This window comes from Bradysia coprophila, unplaced genomic scaffold (assembly GCF_014529535.1).
Source record: "Bradysia coprophila strain Holo2 unplaced genomic scaffold, BU_Bcop_v1 contig_154, whole genome shotgun sequence".
NCBI classification, from domain to species: domain Eukaryota; kingdom Metazoa; phylum Arthropoda; class Insecta; order Diptera; family Sciaridae; genus Bradysia; species Bradysia coprophila.
In genome coordinates this window covers 1-18,962 of record NW_023503426.1, presented here as the reverse complement: position 1 = coordinate 18,962, position 18,962 = coordinate 1, and the positions used below count along the sequence as shown (strand labels likewise).

Here is an 18,962-nt window from a genome sequence, read left to right as displayed (position 1 = left end):
TATATATTTTATGACTGTTCGCAAAATGTCTAAGAGAGACCAGTACTACAGAGGTAAAAGCTTAGATTATTTGGAAATGGCCTACAACACTAATTTTAATCAATTGACAGAACTGAGTCCAGACTTTTCCGGTTACGTGGCTCTAAATGTGGGCCTCCTAAATAACTAATTGGATTATCAAATTGCCGTTGATCCTCGCTCACGAACACTTTGGTTACTGGTGATTTCGGTTGGCGTCGTACTACCATCGGTGCGGATGGATTGTCCGGGTGTTGGTTGTAATTGTTAGCATCTACATCTCTTCCGAAGTATTGTGAACGGTTTGTGAGTTGAGGTAGATCTGGAACGTAGTCGAATTCATCTGTGTAATCGTCCTGCGATATTTGTTATTTTGAAGAAAACAATAATTGTGTCAGCAAGTGTTCTGTATTGTGTTTGGGTTAGTTGGTGTAAAAGTATACTTATAAGAATAAGAAGTTAAAGTACAACGTATACAAAGCAATTTTACTAATCTACAAAGCAATATGTTGCATCATTTTTGTATTTTGTTGTTTGAAGAGGAAACCGAAAGAAATTTCGTTTTAAATTGGAATTCAATTATTTCTGACGCGCGGCGTTCAAATCTTAATATGTAAATAAATGTTGAAGCAGGTGCACTGTGCAGTGTGCATTTATGCAATTTGTCCTCGAAACTAATATGCAGTAATGTGCAAAAGGCTAACAGTCTAAAAAATTGGCATTTTTACAGATATTGTGTGTAAATGTAAATAAAAATATTCGACGGTTTCCACAATGACTGCAAATACTACAAAATAAAATGCAACAAATATATGTACGAGGCAGGCACCGGCAAATACTCAGGAAATAAAACCTTCCCTTTAAGTTATGATTTTATACCTGCTGAAAAGCACACTCGAAACGAGTATTGCGGAAACTTTCAGCTATCAACTACACGTCGAAAGTAGAAAATATACACAAAATTGTACCTAAATAGAAAATATATCCAATTTCGTTTTGTCGCAAAAATAGGAGTATCGACAAACGGGTACACACCAATAAGATAGAGATAGTATAAGTATATACGTGTCATCGACATCAATAATTTCTTTTTTTGTGTGAAAAAGTACAATTCTTCTATCAATTGCTGAAACATGTCGAGTATCAACGTGGAAAGCTATAAATCAGAAACGCTTTATGAAAGGACAAAACATTATCGACACACTAGACATGTGAATGTGAAATATTTATTTAAACTTATCCTTTGTCGAAAGCCAACGATTGAGAATTTGTATAAATATTTGCTGAAGACTGATATGCTTCTTGAATGAAAAGAATTCCATTGCATTCATTGAAAAGAAACAGATGGAAGTATAGTTTTGCACAGACACATAAATTCATGCGGTGTTCCAGTTTCTGGTGTAGAACCAATACTCCCTCTATTTTGAGGGCGAGAACAAGCTGCATAGAAAGGAAGATAAATAGTTCAGCCGAAATAATGGAATTATAAGTAAGATTTGCAAATCGTTACTAGTGTTTACATATTTTACATTTCTTTAAATTGTAATTCACTTGTCGACTATAGCTTAGGAAACGAATATTTCATTTTGTTTGACTTCATTTTAAGATTATGTTTAGTATGTTGCAGTGTTTATGCTTTCGAAAGCAATCAAACAATTTTAAAAAGAAGAAAATAAAATTGAAATACCCATGACGGAAGTAGATTTACATTATGGTTCAGCATCGGCATCTGATATAACATTTTATCCAGTGTGAACATGGGCATCACCATATCAACCAATAATTACCCTCACAACATTTTAGTAAACAATTTCAACCTTTTCTGTGACATTTTTTCCAATTTCCAATTTATTTCGACTGACCTAAGACAGCTTTCATTCAAAAGGATCAATCAATTATATTTGTTTCCTCTGTGGCAATTTCCATTCAAATAATAAAGTCAGGAGCATTCATGTTACGTAAAATCATGAAAAATTGGTTGCAATAAATCATTAGAAGAATTCCCAAACCTTTTGTGATTTTGGTGTCGTTTAGTTTTGCGATTGCCTTAAATAATTACGTTGAAATGCAGGTGTATAAAACATCATGAACCATCATATTTTATATATATCCGTATAACGGTTTACATACAACAACCAATCTTCTTTGGGGCTATAAATGATGTGAGGTGGGGCTGTTTGATGGTGTTTCGTCGATTTTAAATGGTAATTGTGTCGTATTGTTCTGAGCGATGGGGGGTGGTGGACCCCATGATATTTGTCTCTGGCGTGGTCGTGTTTGTAATGAATTTAATGCGGTTAGATGAGGCGATTTTATCGTATCTATTACCTGAGTGAATAATATGGTCGGTTAAAAGAGATTTAAATTGTAATTCTCTGTTAAATGATGGCGATAACGGAAGTCTTTAGGGTTGGCATATAATAGTAGGCTGATGCTATTCGCACGCGCGTGCGAACAGCCATTCCTTATTGTAATTGACTATTCGCACGCGCGTGCGAATAGCCATTCCACGCTGTAGAAGACTATTCGAACGCGCGTGCGAATAGCCATTTCACATTGGAATTAACTATTCGCACGCGCGTGCGAATAGCTAAGCCTACGAGTATTGGCTATTCGCACGCGAAATCGAGCGCCCGTGTAAAATACGAATATGATTTTCGCGCGGCGCGAAAATCATATTCGTATTTTACACGGGCGCTCGATTTCGCGTGCGAATAGCCAATACTCGTAAGACTCATAGATCAAGAAACGGCAATGTAAGAGTGTCTTCATTTATACATGAGCAATTAGTTTAAGTGTCATGGGTTCAAGATTTGGTCAGAACAGAATTATTATTTACGATTAATGGCTCAAAAGGAGTCATAAAAAGTGAGTGATTAAAATTAAACTTGAGCAATAAAAAGATTCTTCAGTCACCACCCAAAACATTCTTGAATTTCGTAGCGCTCGTCCAGATAATCATATTGATCATGCAAAGGCAGTGCACCGTGGACTATATAGAACATTTTGACGAAAAAATTTCCGAAGAAAATTTTTTTAATGTTCAATATTGAAGTTTAAGACATTTCAATATTGTCAGCATTAAAATGTTCCAATAAAAACTCAAGTGTTCAAAGAAAAAACCTTTTTGTTCCAATATCGAACACCATATTTTTCAATATATAATTCAGATGGAGATGTTCCATTTGTTCTACCAAAAAATGATCTGTTCCAAAGTGGAACAATGAATGTGCCAATATGAAAAATATATACATCGTACGTTAAATTTCGTAGGAGGCAAAATTAGTTAGTCTCATCAAACGCGATTACATTTTCTCGATTGAACAATTCCCTAAGATCGAACGAAACGCTTTGTCGTTACATTAGGTCGTTAAAAGGAAAAATTCCCTAGGAATTTTTATTGTGACCCTTTCGATATTTTTACTTTATTTATTTTGAATTAATTAAAAGAAAATTGATTATTTAATGTGACGTAAGTTTTTCATATTGCGAGTTAATTCTGATCTCAAAATATTTTTAAACGTATTTTGAATGTGGATGCGTGCGAATAGTCAAATCCAATGTAAAATTGCTATTCGCACGCGCGTGCGAATAGTCAGGTTCAATGTACAATGGCTATTCGCACGCGCGTGCGAATAGTCTACTACAGTGTGGAATGGCTATTCGCACGCGCGTGCGAATAGTCAAATCCAAAGTGTAATGGCTATTCGGACGCGCGTGCGAATAGCCACAGTGATAATAGTATGTAATTACATTAGGACAGACTTAAAACGTATTTCGATTAGACACATACGGACGGAATGTAAATATTTGGAGATAAATTTCAATTAAAGTTGGCAGTGAATGGACTTTAGTGGTAAACTTATAATATCTTAGAGAAATATCTTCTATTCATGGTTACGCCGTTCATAGAACCAATTTACGCAGACATCCACTTTGTTCTGAAATGAATAGTTTCAGATTTCTAGTTTCAGGTTCACTAACTATTACATTTACAGCCGTAGGGATAATCAGTCAATGATTATTGAAGGAAGGCGTTTACTTTTCAGCCATTAAACTGCAGAAACAATGTATTTTCTCGTCAATGATCCTGAACAATGGTGTAAAGTGTTAAACAAGGACAATGGGTACAGAAAACATTAGGATCATTAAAATTTCCCTCAATTTATGAAAAAGCATATCTTCAAGAAAAACCCAAGTCTTCCTTTTAAAAAAATGTAAAATAAAATTGCATTAATTTACTATCTCGTTTCGCTTGTAAACACACCATTAATACGATGGCTTAAGTTGCTTTAGAAGGTTTCGTGTTGTAAAGATAACAATAACATTATCTACTGTATAAGCTCGGCTTGCAAAACAAAGCTGATATCATTAACAAATAATTAAGTTTTCTCTTTTAAAGTTCATGTTTTAAAAATTGGAAGAACAAAACCATTAATTTATTACAAGGAAGTCGTTGAAAGCTTTTATGATAAAAATTAGAAAACGAAAAAATGTGGAAAAATTAAATGTTTCAAAAGTTTATGACTTTAATTCATTATATACCCGCCTTTCAGCCTTTTCATCGTATTGTTAATGAAGCTATTAGAGCGTCAGGGTTCAGAGTGGATTCGCCCCTTTTCCATCTCACATCCAGTCGGTTATAGCATAGAAACTTAACAACATTATAGAAAATTCTCGTGTGGTATTTTTCAGTTCTTTTACATCTTTTCTTGTGCCTTTCATGTAATTACGTTAACATGGTGTACGTACAAAACGTACTTTTTTCCAAGAATTTCTTTTGCATTTTTTTTTCTTTCTTTTGGCGTTTGTAACGAAGTACGTTGTTTCCTAGAAAGGGTTCCCTTTTTTCTTTTCTTTATGTTAATGACTCTATTTTTTCCTTATTTTTCACTGAAAGATCGTGTGATGTCTGTATCACAAATGTTCTCTTACTCATTAAAAACATTTCATTGTACAATTAAAGTTCCGCCACCCACCACAGCCCAATTCAATTATTTCTTTTTTATTCAAATTAAATTAGTTACCGGATTATCTGACAAGCCCTCGTCTTCGCAGGTAGTATCATCGTGTTCGTCATCATCCGCTGAAGATTCGCTGTCACGTTCATTTTCCAAATCTAGAAAAATACCAAGAAGAAAGGTTTCACAGTTGACGAAGTTCTAACAAATTTGTGCGAAGACAACTAAAAGTCTACAATTTTATGAGAATCCAGATAAAAATCACCAAATCTATCTAAGTAATGAATACCTAAACGACTAAAAAATGGGTTCTACCCGCTGTAGTCGCTTTATTTTTGTGACAATATACAGATCAATAAAACTACATTTCTCTTGACGGGTCTGTATCATAGATACTGATTCAGTACTACTGAAATGGTCGGAACCACAGGATCATCAAATATATATTTCAAAGCTTAATCAAATTAATCGATACGATCTGGATTATTAAGAAATCTATTGAATGTAACTACTAAAGGAAACGCTTTTGTAACAAACTCTAAGCGACATTTAAACAATAGAAGTAACATTTATATCGATACGCTTGCCGCTTCTAAAAAAATGAAATGTAGTGGATAATAACTAACCTGTCACATACGACTATTCATCTGTTATCGATAACGACAACAAAAATAATGACAAGCTCTGGGTAATATGGTCCTTTATATAGTAAAATGCATGTTAAACAATTGAAGTACAAGATTTGAAATAAACAGATTAAAAATACTTTGATCGAATGAAGTAATAGATCCGATATTAATACTGGGCATATGCATATCGACTGTAACAGGTTTATGTATCTTTTAGTTCACTACATCAGGTATAAATAACGAACGATAACATGCAAGTACATTGCACTCAGAAAACTCTATCAATGGAAAAAGCATTTTTTTTTTCTTCACAAAATGAGAATTCAGTAAACATTTTTGTGAAAAATGTTTAATTTGCCATGTTACGTATCTAGGTCAGCGTCAGCAGTTCGATTTTAATTTATTTTTTCCTTCATCAATTTCTACGTTCGAAAGATATCGTACGTTTCCTTTTACTGGTGAAACTGAACATTTTTCTTGAAAGCCCTACTGCAGCTACTCTTTTAGGATGAAGGTGTTTGTAAATTCGACTTCAAGTTTGTTTAAAAAATGGATTTAGAGAAATAAGTGTTCCGATGAAATGTGCTGTTCATTAGCTGACGTGATTTTTCATATTCGAAAGTCTAGTGTTAAAAAATGCAAAGCCCACGAGGACAGAGAGTCATGTAAATAAACTGCATACTAATATTATGGTTCCTGTACGTAACTGACAAGGCTAAGAACATTTGCATGTTTATTTTGCTTTGAAAGCTTAAAAGCGAAATCTAATCTGTTCTAAATGCAAACAAACTCAAATTGAAAGCCCTGTGTGCGTGTAATTTTCAATATGATTTTCTCGGAAATTTTTCTGTTTGTTACAGTCCATTACAGAAACAATTATGGCGTACGGTAATAACGTTAGATGATTTATATAATACTATTTTTATACTTCGCTATGTTTTACTAACCTGTCACTCCGTTTACTTTACCATTAACCAATAGCTTGTTGTCTTCCGCATCATACTTATTATCGCGTTCATTACCGATTGTAGTGGTTGATGGAGTTATTGCTTGGATATTTGAACTACCATTTTTCAAGATACCAACTATTTCAGCGTCACCTTTGGGTGAGTCTCCCTTATCATCGTAGGAAACCTGTGAATTCAGCAAAATGGACATTGTCAGTTTGCAAACGTTTCGAATTTCAGTAGCGAAAAGTGCTCTAATGGAGCAGTATAAATAAAAAAAAGGGGTGAAGACGGTGCTGAAGAGAGTAACAATACAAAAACGAAACAAAAATAAAATACACAAAACCGTTTTACTCAATTTTTAAAAGCAAAATCCCATTTAATGCCATTATACTCACCGGTTTATAGCTGAAAGGTTTCGGTGATTCAAACAGTTTTGTCGCTTGCTCCTTAGACCATATAATACTTTCATCTGTTTCTCGTTCTATTCGTTTTCGATGGGCTCGATTTGTGCGATACACTTCAATAATACAACATATCACAATTACGACAAATAGCGTTGTCAATGTGATGAACACGACCTGAGTTTTTTCTTCCTTTTGTGATGGATCAACGTGCTGTGATTTATACGATATGCGTTCTGGTTCATTTTCCACCCATGTTTTGTCCGACGCCTTGGGGATGCATTAATTGGAAAATGTTTCGATAAATTTTATTTGTCATGATGAATTACTGCTATGTCTTACTAGAGTAGTGATAACTATTCATCCGGATTTTCTTTTTTTCTATTTTGCATTTATCAGACAAATCATTTCATATCCAAAGTAGTTTTCTTTCACATAAATCATGTCGTTGTTTTCAATCATTTTGTTTTATTTTTAAGATCAATCATGGGAAGTTTTTATTTCTTTGAAAAAATTCTTTTATTTGTGAAACAACAAGTGCACTTCGATATTAAACAACGTCGTCGTATCGATTTGAAAATCCAGAACAAAAGAACGATTTAAAGTTTGAAAAGCTAAAGCTTAGCTGATGACTTGCATTAGGTTGTAGGAAACATAATGTTGTAGCTTAAATGATGTTTCAATAAAAAGTTTTTAATTTAAAAAAAAAGTTTTCAATTTAAGGTATGAATTAGGTTCGAACTCTATGTGACTGTGTTATGCTTATTTTTACTATCTTAATAAGTATCGCTCAAATGTTAAAAGTGAAGCTGTTAACGAAACGTTATTGGAGCAGTGTGTATTAGAAATTATGTACACTTATCTATGCCAGGCAATACACTACAGTTCATCGTGAAGTTTGTCTCACTTTATCAGAAGTTTTGAGAATTACCGAAGTACCGAATTATTGTGGTCTTCGACCAACATACAAAAATGTTTAAAATATGGAAAATCGTCTGAAAAATTCATGTTAAAGACTCCACAACAAAGGCCTTAAGTTTCCTACACCATGAAATATTATTTACTTTCATGCTACGTAGAAGATACACTAAGCCAGAACTTAAGCTTACCAACTTAAATTTACTTTCAAATTTCTAGTTAAATTCGATTCTGATTTGCTTTTATTTTTGAACAGTGGATATTTCTTTATGCAAACGTTTATGCTTTATGCATATAACGATATTGATGCTTTTTTTTTCACATGGCGTAGAGACCAAATTCTTAAGTTCGAAATTTTTTAACTAATAGAATTTAAAGTCACAATTTGCACGCACTTCAGGTTTGAACGATAACTAGGTTGTCATAATAATAGTTTTATTGGATGTGCAAGAATGTAGCACCTATTGAACAGAACTTAACTGATGTTGATGGTATATCAATTTTTTTAGTTTGCTTAGCAGAACTATAGAGAAAGTTTTGAGCTGTTGTCGAATTCTCAACAAGTCTAAGAACCTATACCTGAATGGCCGTTGATATTTCAATAAATTTTTCTACACTGATAAAAAAGATGTGTCAGGTGTATAACTTCCTGACCACACTTTATACGTGTCAGACGTAATCTTTTTTCTCAGTGCAGATTTCCCTTCTGAACATGTAGATATAAGGTGTTAGAAACCAGCAAAAATTACAAAATTTGGAAGAAATTTGATGTTAGTATAATTGATTCAACACCTCACCATTATTATGGCATAGTGTTAATGACTTGCGCTGATGGTAAATCGCTATACTATTATTATCACCAAAAATTCATAGGCCTATCCCCTTGCTCACCAATGGAATGTGCTTAAATTAAAATTAATCCAAATACTAAAGAGATATTCAATTACTCATCCACTGCTCCACTGGGCAAAACTTTCATATCGCTTACAAGATATAGACCCCACTAAAAACAATGTTCGACCGAACATAACGGTAACTTTTGGGACATGTCGTAAAACCCGTAAAACTAAGTTATGATATTTGCTTAGAATAAAAAATAATAAAAAAAAACTTGTTCGGGTAATGACCCATTCGGGCATTTAGTAGATAAATGTGAACTAGATTTTTCAGCCATTTAACCGTTTAATGTTCGTCTACTATAATAACATAAATAACCACAGTCATAAACATTCATTTCCAAAGATAATATCCACCACCATGGCATAGTTTTTGGTTTTGTAAGTAACAATTTACAAGAAAAAAAAAACCGAAATCTCCACTGGAAAACTTTTTTACCCTATACGATTTTAGATGTTCTTTTTACGAGAGTGGAGTTGCTGAAACCGCTGCTGGAAGATTACATAAATTCATTTTTCATTTTTCCTCTATTGTAAGTTGATTTTCTATTATATACATGACTGGTAGTGCACTTTTTTCATCAAAAAAACTTTCCCGTTAATCGCAAGTCAAGCAAAGAAGTAGTTGTAAAAAGTAGTAATAGGTCTAGTCAAAGTATTTATTTGTGCAGACTTTTAAATGTTCTTTTTTTAATTTTTCGGCGTTTTTACACCGGTTTAAAAAAGTGCTATCAAGCTATTAAAATTCATATCACAATTTGATTTGGGAATATTTAAAATGCCGGTGCTTTCTGAGGTTACCTTCATTCTTTTCGGTTCGTTTAACAGTGAAAGGTAGCTCAAAAATGAATTTCTTCGTTATTTTCTTGGGGTGTTTGAGTTACTTTACGGCGGAAGTATATGCAGCACCTGCGATTTCAGAAGTGAGGTTTCGCTTGAATTGGGTTTCCCAATTCTAATTTAAAATTTCCCCTTTCAGACCTCTAACAACACCAATATACTCTGGAGAAATGACGTAAAAGGTGATCCAAAGGGCAAGAACTTCTGGGCTAACCCGTCACAACGCTGGCCAAAAGGCAGAATCCCGTACGTACTCAGTCCAGAGTACTCTCAAGCTGACATCAAAATAATTATGGATGCAATGAATGAATGGCAATCAAAAACTTGCGTTCGATTCACACCGAAAAAACATTCTGACACTTCCTATGTGGAAATAACGCCAAATGATGGCACCTCGTCATATTGCTACTGTCACGTGGGACGATCGGGCGGCAAACAATTGATGAAAATGTTTGGTGAATGTATGAGACCAGCAGCAATGATTCATGAATTCGGTCATCTAATTGGTTTCAATCATGAACATCAGAGACCTGATCGTAGCGAATACATCACAGTTCATTTTAACAACATCGATCCGGGTAATTTTTCTTTTGATATTGAGATACATTTCAGGAGCTAATGGTTACGTTTTATAGCTTTTCACTTTGCCTTCGATCAATTTGATCGGAGACAAGTTAATTCACTTCGAACACCGTATGACGTTCGCAGCGTGATGCAGTATCCTTATTTTGCATTTGCCAAAAGTAATGACAAAAAACGCCCATCAATGACCCTTCGTGACGGATCTATTGATAAAATTCATCGTGAGGCCGAACATTTAAGTAAAATTGATATCTTAAAGACGCAATTGTACTTCAATAATTGTTTGTAGTTTGCTTAATAAAGAAAGTCAATAATGGGATTTGAAACCCACGAGCAATTTCCGTGTGTTAACATTAAAGGGATGAAAAGTAAACTTGATGTGTGAATAAGGAAGAAACAACTACTTGGTCAAGAAGTGTTAAGGATCGAAGCGCGCAAGGAGAAAATAGAACATAATTTTCTTACATGAAGCTTAAAAAGCTTGATTTTTTCGGACATTATAAAGATCTGACTTTTTAATATATAAAGCAATTTGCCCGTAGATTAAAAAAAATTAATTTAACGGGTACACCAGTTAACCGGGAATGTTAATATTCAATCATTATATATGCATTTGCACGAAGCATGCGTAATTTGGTGTGTGAAATTAAATTGGATCGTTCGTCACAATAAATCTCATTATATTTTGTATACAGCCGCACAATATAATCCAAAAAATAATTACCACACTGAAATTGAGTGACGGTTCAGGCACAAATTTCTGCGTTATATCAAATTCCATGCTGCATTGTGCACTTCGGACACCCTGAGAATTAATAACCGTTATGTTTTCAGCACCCGTATTCGTGAACAGCATGTACTCCTCGAGCGGTTTCATCGAATAATTGTTCACTTGAATGAAAATATCTGCCAAAATTAAACGAAATTACCATTTGTTTCGTGGGTCATGTTATGAAAAGAATATTTTGTTTATACGGACTTGATAGGCACCCACTGTAGCTTTTCAGTCCAGCAAAACGTGGATCCGTTGTATTAACGCCACCAATTTGTACCGAATTACTGCCAATATCAGCCACTTGAGTTAATGCTAAAACAACTTTCGGTTCCAACGAAACTTGTTCTCTGTCAATTAACAGCATTGCATCATCACCAGTGCGCTGATAGTACACCGAATGGCGAATATTGTTCAAGAAGTTCCTTTCAATTACTACACTAAATGCTGATCCTTCTCTATCTTCTTCAATTTGTAAAAACCCATCTGATGTTATAGCTACCATTAGATAATAGCTTCGGTCATTTTCAGTTTGTAAAAGCAACATGACTCTACTGGCACGTCTCAAGTCACCACTCGAAAATGCCAATTGTAATTTAATTTTTTCCACTGCTCCATCCAGAGTGTATTTTCGCATAAGCGCTGACTCTGAATTAAAACTATTATGAAAACAGAAACGGAAATTTTCAGCATCCAACTCACCCCCACTAAAGTCTGCACCCTTCTCTTCCATACAGAATTCACCCATAAAACTCGTGTATTCACAATTGCAATAGCTCTCTTGTTTAGCAAAATTTTCTGTACAAATTCCATTGTTTTTACATGGTTCTGCATCGCATTTCACTTGACAATTAGGTAGTACACCATCCGAAACTGAAATTTTCGCGAAAAAATCAAAAAAATATTTATTTTATTGGACGATTATGTTCATGTTTGAAAATGTCGAATTGGTTGAATGGGATTTTATTGTAATCCAACACGTAATGTGAGATGGGATTTTGAGCAATGCGTGAGCATGATGGTTATGGATGATAAAATCAAATATTTGCCACGTTTTAATGGTAATGACTTCAAACGTGCAAAATTACTTTCGTTTAAATGTGAACATTACAGTATGTAGTATAGTGTCATGGCTTGGAGGGATGAACGGAATGGCTTCACCGCTTGTTGACACCGGAATGTTACATGATTTTAAACATTTAAAGGGCCAGTCGATAGAAAACTTTTCGAATTGAAGGTAAATATATCATTCATTAATGGTGACGAGATTTGAAATAATTGGAATCCTGCCTGCCTGGCAATCGATAACTACTTTAGGTATATTAATAACTTGAAAATTACTTGGGTCAAATGAAGTAGTAGATCTGCTATGCTTGCCGCTTGTGCTTTTGCAACTTAATAAAGTAAAATTATTCACACGAAGTTTGAATTTAATATTTTAAGGCGAATTCAATTATTTTTCAAGTTGATAAAGAAAACTTTCGCTACTGTATGCTTCAATGAAAAGTTTTTGTATGCCTTTCTTCTGAATTCTACAGATTCTCCACCAACTTCTGCGTTGTTTACAAACAAGCGACATACTCTGTGTATGAAATACTAAATACACAAAAGAAATTGGTTTGAAAAAGTAATCATATGTTTGCTGTAACAAGAAACGCTGGCAGTAATTTAAAAAGATTTTTTAATTCGGTTTTTCTGCAATCATCGACACAAATATTGTTTCACGGATACAGTTTACTGAAGAAGTTTTGTAATTACAAATTGGAAGAGAATAATGTAACCAAAAGAGTTAGTATGTCGCAACGAACAAGTTCCATTTTGAGTAGATAAATCGCAATTCTATAGTACTCTTGCGGAAACAACACAAAATTTAAAAATTTTTAAGTGCCAAAGTAACGTTCCAACCATTTAAGAATCCAAATCACCCTCCAAACATTTATTACGGAAATATTTTATTACAAGAAAAAAAAATGTTTTCTGTGCAAGCATCTACATCTCCTTTGTCCTAATTTAACCACAGAACATTAACCGACATAATTGTCGAAATTGTTCATTCGAAAAATATTTATTTGCCATCGATAAAATACTCTTTTATTACATTGTATTTCCAACGTAATAATACATGAACATAAATTGTGTACGTGGTACGGGTGTGGCCAATAAAATATTCCGAAAAGCATATGACAAAATCTAACTACACACTTACCGCGAGCAATGTTTTCCTCAGCAATCACAGCCAGATCAATTAAGTTATCTCCAATTTTAAGACCACGTACACATCCAATAAATCCTTGTAATTCGGGCATGCCGGAATTGGTACGTAAAAGATTTGCTGTATCGTAGCCGCCAACATTAAATTGGAAATATTCGGTTGGTGGTGCGGGTGGCCGATGATTATGTAAGAGTTCTATTGAAAATTTCAATTTGTTTCCATTAAAAACAATATAATTGATGGAATAAAGGGGAAGCGGGAAAATTAGAAATTTCGAGGCTCACAAACAACACACGTTACATCGTTTTATTCGCAGCGCCGGTTGTTATTCAATTCATTGTTGAAAAGTTATTATTGCATTAAACTTGTTATGGAATAGTTAACAACACAGCACTGGTGCCTTAATGGGCTTCGTAAGGTAGTTTCCTTAATGCGCTAAAGATTGTTATTTGCTTTCAACTTTTCAGTGGAAATTTTATTGATTTAACGAGCACTTAATATACGAGAACAAGATTTTATGGATCTACGTTGCTTTTATGTTTCATTTTCATTCGGTATCACAGTCATATTAGATTGTGTGAATGATGTGGTGGTTAAAATAAGATTTTAATCTCATTTTCAACATTGTTTTTCTTATCGAATAGAATTTTCGAATCTACCTTCACCTTTAAACGCTTTAAGTTCGGCTAATCGGACCACTTTATTACAAGACCAGCCAAGCAACACCCATTAATTTCTCTACATTGAATATTAAAATGGAGAAGACCCATCATCTCATCCTCGAATCCAAACACCTAAAGATGTATCATGTATTCATATATCATAGTAGATGCGGTTTAGTTCAATCTGAAATCTCAACCATTTCGGTATAGAATGTAATCGAACCGTACGAAACACGTTGAATAACAAATGAAACAACTGAATGGCATAATTGTTTCGGTTCGTAGCAAAATATTTTTGAAATAGAAAACTGTTTTCTGTATTAATTTATGTGTGGCTCCGTGAGCTGGTATATATATCTTTATATCCTTATACATACTTATGTAACATTCAAGACATAAAGCATAACAATGGTATACCTTTTTCCGGATTCATCCATGGTCTGTTTGAGTATTCTTGAAGCAAACGATATCCCTTCTCAACTGTTATGTGCTTCTCATTAACATGCATCGTTGTTTCAGCCTCTGTTCTAATTACAGCCACTTGTATACTTTTTCCACTGCTCAATTCGTTGTGTACAATCGTGAGGTTTACAATTTCATCGCCATAATTGTACAGGTATACAACTTCATTTGAATTTGTTATGTATAAATGTACAAAATTGTTAAAGTGATCATTAGCATAAAGGACGAGTGAATGTGAATCATACGTTCGTATATTAATTAGAATGCTGTCTTGGAAAATATTTCGCAGCATATCTTTTTCACTATCGCTATTGCTCAAGTAGTTTCTCTTCAGATACGATTCACGATTTATGAATGTCAGTGCTTTTTCATTTATATCTGAAAGAGAAAATTTCTTTTTCGATTAACGGCAAGGAATACGTACCATCGTTTGTAATAAATCAATGTGCGAGACAGAAAGGAAGGAAACATTATTGCAATTTTTGAAGAAAAAATTGAATGCTTGAGATAATAGCTTAAATTAGCAACTTCATTCGCCGACGTTTATGACGCCGTAAGAGTGTATAGTCAGTCACCGAACTGAGTTACGCAAATACTTACTCGTCTCGCAATATTGTCCGATATGAGCGTATTTATTGTTGCAAACGCATTGAAATGTACTCCACAATTCTCTGCAATGCGCTCCATTTTTACAGGGATTAGGTACACACGATGGTTTACAGTCTTTAATGATTTCCGACAAATGAACGGACATGTAATTATAAATATCCAGAATTTCTCCATTCACTACCAGCCCGCGGAAGCAACCAATTAGTCCCTGTTTCACCGATAATTTCTTCAACAAATCTCTGTAATGAAGGAAAATATTTTTTTAGAATGCGAAATGGAGCTTTGAGAAATGTAATTTTAAAAATAATTAATATTCAAACTCACGCCGTGGCACCACCGATGAACATGCTGCCTTCAAACGGACCGAATTCCTCTTCCGGTCTTAAATTTATCATTTGATAGTCCGTATTGATCATAAATCGTACGTGGTATTCATTATAATCAATCCAAATTTTGTGCCATTCACCACCGTTCAGTTTGCGATTTGAATTAATAACAAGTTCGCGAGTTGTTCCAGTACTTAATGTAAAGTTGAACGTTAGCTGATAGTCACCAGTCAGCGCTACCATAAACGATGGATAGTACGCACGTATGGGCGGTTGAAAGAGCAAAATTGCTTTTTCACCAGTCGTTCGAAATGAAAATGCAATGTCACCCATACGCCATCCTGGCACTTCAATGTATGATTGTGAAGTGGTAAAGGTAACCACAAACTTTTGGGTATCTAACCAATTTGAAAAAAAAAGTTAAATAAATAAATCACGAAAGTTGCACAAGTAAATTCATTGCGATGAGGTCATGGAATTCAATAATTGAAAGTGCCTGAGACATGTCACAGCTAAGCGATGTTGATGCTGATGGGCCATGACACTGGCTTATATCAATTTATAGTTTCATTAAAATTTGAAATTGAATACAGACTCGGACAGACTTGTGCCATGAATGCATGTACTGCTATCAAGAGAGGTAAATCCACAGTACATCTTTGAATATTTATAGCATATGAAATGACAGCAGGTGGATTACCATAATATCATGCTGAATTGACTAGCCAGATCGGTATTTGCAAGGCATGAAATGTGTCGGACGCAATCTTTTGAATGATTTCATGCAAATTTCTGAATTCAGTCTTTAAGCTTTGACAGACAATAGTAATTGTAAATGTGCTAACTCTCAATTAAACAGTAAATGGTATACGTTTCAACTTCATAAAAAAATCGAATTTGAGTAGGTTAATCCACTGATATTCTTTGGACATGGAATGCTTTCAAAGTAACTTTACATTTAATCAAACAAAACAAAAATCAACATTGTAGCAATGGAGAAAAAAAACGGAATGAATTATCTGGATAAATTTAGATGAGCTTACGTTTTTCTTTATTCAAAACAATTAGCTAGAGCATAGTTCTGTTCAAAAACATCCATCCATAGAATAGTGCTACACTGTTGTTGTTACATGTTTAGAGTTGAATATAAATCCTTTAACACTTATATTCTTCAATGAAGTAGTTCATTCTACAGCAGGGAGTATCATTGTTGGAGTTTTATTTTTAAAGCAATTATGCAGAAATGCAATGCAAATTGTAAAGTCTTATCTTACAAATGCTGCACACGGGGAATATGTGTGTTCGCTTCTAATGAATGATAATAGAGAAATTGGGAAATATGGAGGTAGAGATGTGGATTAGGATTACACTATGAGACGGGAGAAATTTTATTTTTTTTAAATATTTAAGTGGAAAGTTTTCAATGCTCAAAAATTAAACTGTCAGAGCAAAAAATTTTTCGTGCGTTTAAAAATATGACATGGGTTTCAAACTCTAGCCTTACAAAGTGTTAAGTACGTAGGCTATCGGTTTGTAATGAAAACCAAGAGTTAATAAATTTTTAAATAGTTAAGATCGGTATAAAGAATTTTCCCGACTGAGACCCGAAATCAATATTCATCAAGTTATATTAACACTTCAATACTAATGGCATAATTCTATTTTAAACAAAAAAAATGTTTTCGCCAATTTTGAGGCTCGTACAACGTACTCGGGTCGATAAGGCTCAATGTGTCAATTGAACCGCACTTCCCGAGTAAATGCAAAGTTAGAGTGGTAGAGAAACAAATCTTAAACGATCTTGAAAGTTTTTTTCCGTAATCACAATTATACGCTTGAATCGAGGCTTGAATTCGAAGGTGAGAAAAGTGGGTTGAATGGGTCAAGATTTTGATGTACATATCGCATTAGGTTCTAAGTTCATGCGTGTACGCACTGGATATATACGGTTTCGTACGGGGCTTACCGCAACACTTTACTACGATTTCAATTGATTTTAGTTGTTTCGTGTTCCGTACTGGTTTCAAGGAAATCGTCCGCTGTCATTTAAATGTTTCTACCAATGAAATGGGTTCGGAAACAGTTTACCTTCACAAAGTTTCACTACATAAATAATAAAGTAAACCTTTTGTGAATCTGATAACCGATTTCTTCTTTTGTTAGACATTCTTCCTACTTCTTCACACGGTGACCGATGAAGACATTTTACTTTGTCCATATCTGAAGGAACTATTCACAAAGTACACACGCCAGGAATTACGAGTACCTGTGTACCCAAAAATGTATTGATAATGTATTGTGAATGATCCCTAATATCTTAACGTTTTAAATTCAATCGACTCTAAGCCTGAGCATTCACTAAAATATTACTAAATTGCTTACTTGTTTCCACACATTCTAACGGGCCCAATGTAATTCTTCCCTTTGCTTCTTCCTCCAAATCCTTTTGCTGCAGGAAATACATATTGGTAATGCCCAGACTTTGTGCATTTGAATAAAATCCTTCGTCTGCGAACCATTTGTTTTCTTTCACATCACAATTGCATGTCTGTTTCGGATCTTCACAAGTATGATTTACCGAGCACGGACACGAACCTCTTAACAAATTTACGTATTTCGCATTTTATGAACCGTTGATGTAATTTGCAAAAATACACAAACAATTTTACCTCTTAACTTCGCCCAAGTAGTCGACCGTATTGTTTTTATCTGACGATGAAAACCATGTAAACGAATGCAGTTCCAGTGGAGCTTTATAACAGTCGTATTTAATGTGCTGGTGCAATATAGCGAATGAGATATCAGCTCTTGTAACATTTCCGGCGAAAATTCTCTGTATTTGATGTTAATGCTGAAGTCCTCTTCTTTAGCTGATCTGACATCAAATTGACTGGGAAGATTATGTTCGACAATAGTTTTCGTTGCATTTTCCAAACTCTGAAAATCACATTTCACATGTGCTGGCGGAAACACTCCATTGCCGTCAATATCAATCAAATAGACATCGGGTTTCGTGTATCCCAGTAATGCTAGCTCCTCACAAGTCTTTCGATATTTCGTAAAATGACAATTTTTCCCAATATATCCTGTACCCCGACAGTCGCACGTTATTCTATCATCTTTCACAAAACATTTGCCACCGTGCTCGCATGTATTGGGCCGTTTACACGGATCGATGTATTTACAATTATCTAATGCAACCTCACCGACCACACGTTCCGTTTTAACCACATACCTCGGTTCAATAATGACATCATTTATCTCCAAATCTCGCATGCAACCAATTAAACCGGATTGTCGATCTGTTCAGACAGGAAAAAATATTCAATATATATCCCATCGACGACACAAGGACATGCAATGTGTGTGTGGATGTGTGTGTACTCACTTCTCAAACTGCTACCAATTATTACTTTATGACCAATGCTCAACGATAAACCAAACATTTTCGATTGCGATTTTCTGTAATCAACGGTGAACTTAATTTCCCATTTTTATATGAAAGTTCGATGGCATGCCATTTTGTGGCACTTTCAATCGGAATTTTTATTGGGTTGGTGACGTTGTTTGTGACATCTGGCATAAAATCAAAGCTCAATTCATCGCTTGCCAAGCGAATCTGGTGTAAAAGTGAAAAGAGAAAAAAACTTCGTATCAGTACAAGATTATTATTGTGTTGGCAATTATGTGCGTTAAGGTGAGATATTATTAATATTAATTACTG

At 34.4% G+C, this 18,962-nt stretch overlaps 1 protein-coding gene and 1 pseudogene across 1 annotated transcript; one reads left to right on the top strand and one right to left on the bottom strand.

Moving 5' to 3' along the window:
* Positions 1–6: 6 nt before the first annotated feature.
* On the bottom strand, positions 7–18,857 carry LOC119075047 (annotated as a pseudogene).
* LOC119075049 (zinc metalloproteinase nas-8-like) lies at positions 9,561–10,542 on the top strand. Its single transcript, XM_037181444.1, has 3 exons — positions 9,561–9,696; positions 9,753–10,191; positions 10,249–10,542. The coding sequence occupies exons 1-3, from the start codon at positions 9,619–9,621 to the stop codon at positions 10,482–10,484; spliced, it is 753 nt and encodes a 250-aa protein (XP_037037339.1). The 5' UTR covers positions 9,561–9,618; the 3' UTR covers positions 10,485–10,542.
* Positions 18,858–18,962: the final 105 nt, after the last annotated feature.

What these genes read in the sequence shown, in the direction of transcription:
- LOC119075049 (XM_037181444.1), top strand. Translation starts at nt 9,619, where the DNA reads ATGAATTTCTTCGTTATTTTCTTGGGGTGTTTGAGTTACTTTACGGCG. An exon ending in CAGCACCTGCGATTTCAGAA is followed by an intron (nt 9,697 to 9,752) that starts GTGAGGTTTCGC and finishes TTCCCCTTTCAG; the next exon opens with ACCTCTAACAACACCAATAT. An exon ending in TTTTAACAACATCGATCCGG is followed by an intron (nt 10,192 to 10,248) that starts GTAATTTTTCTT and finishes TACGTTTTATAG; the next exon opens with CTTTTCACTTTGCCTTCGAT.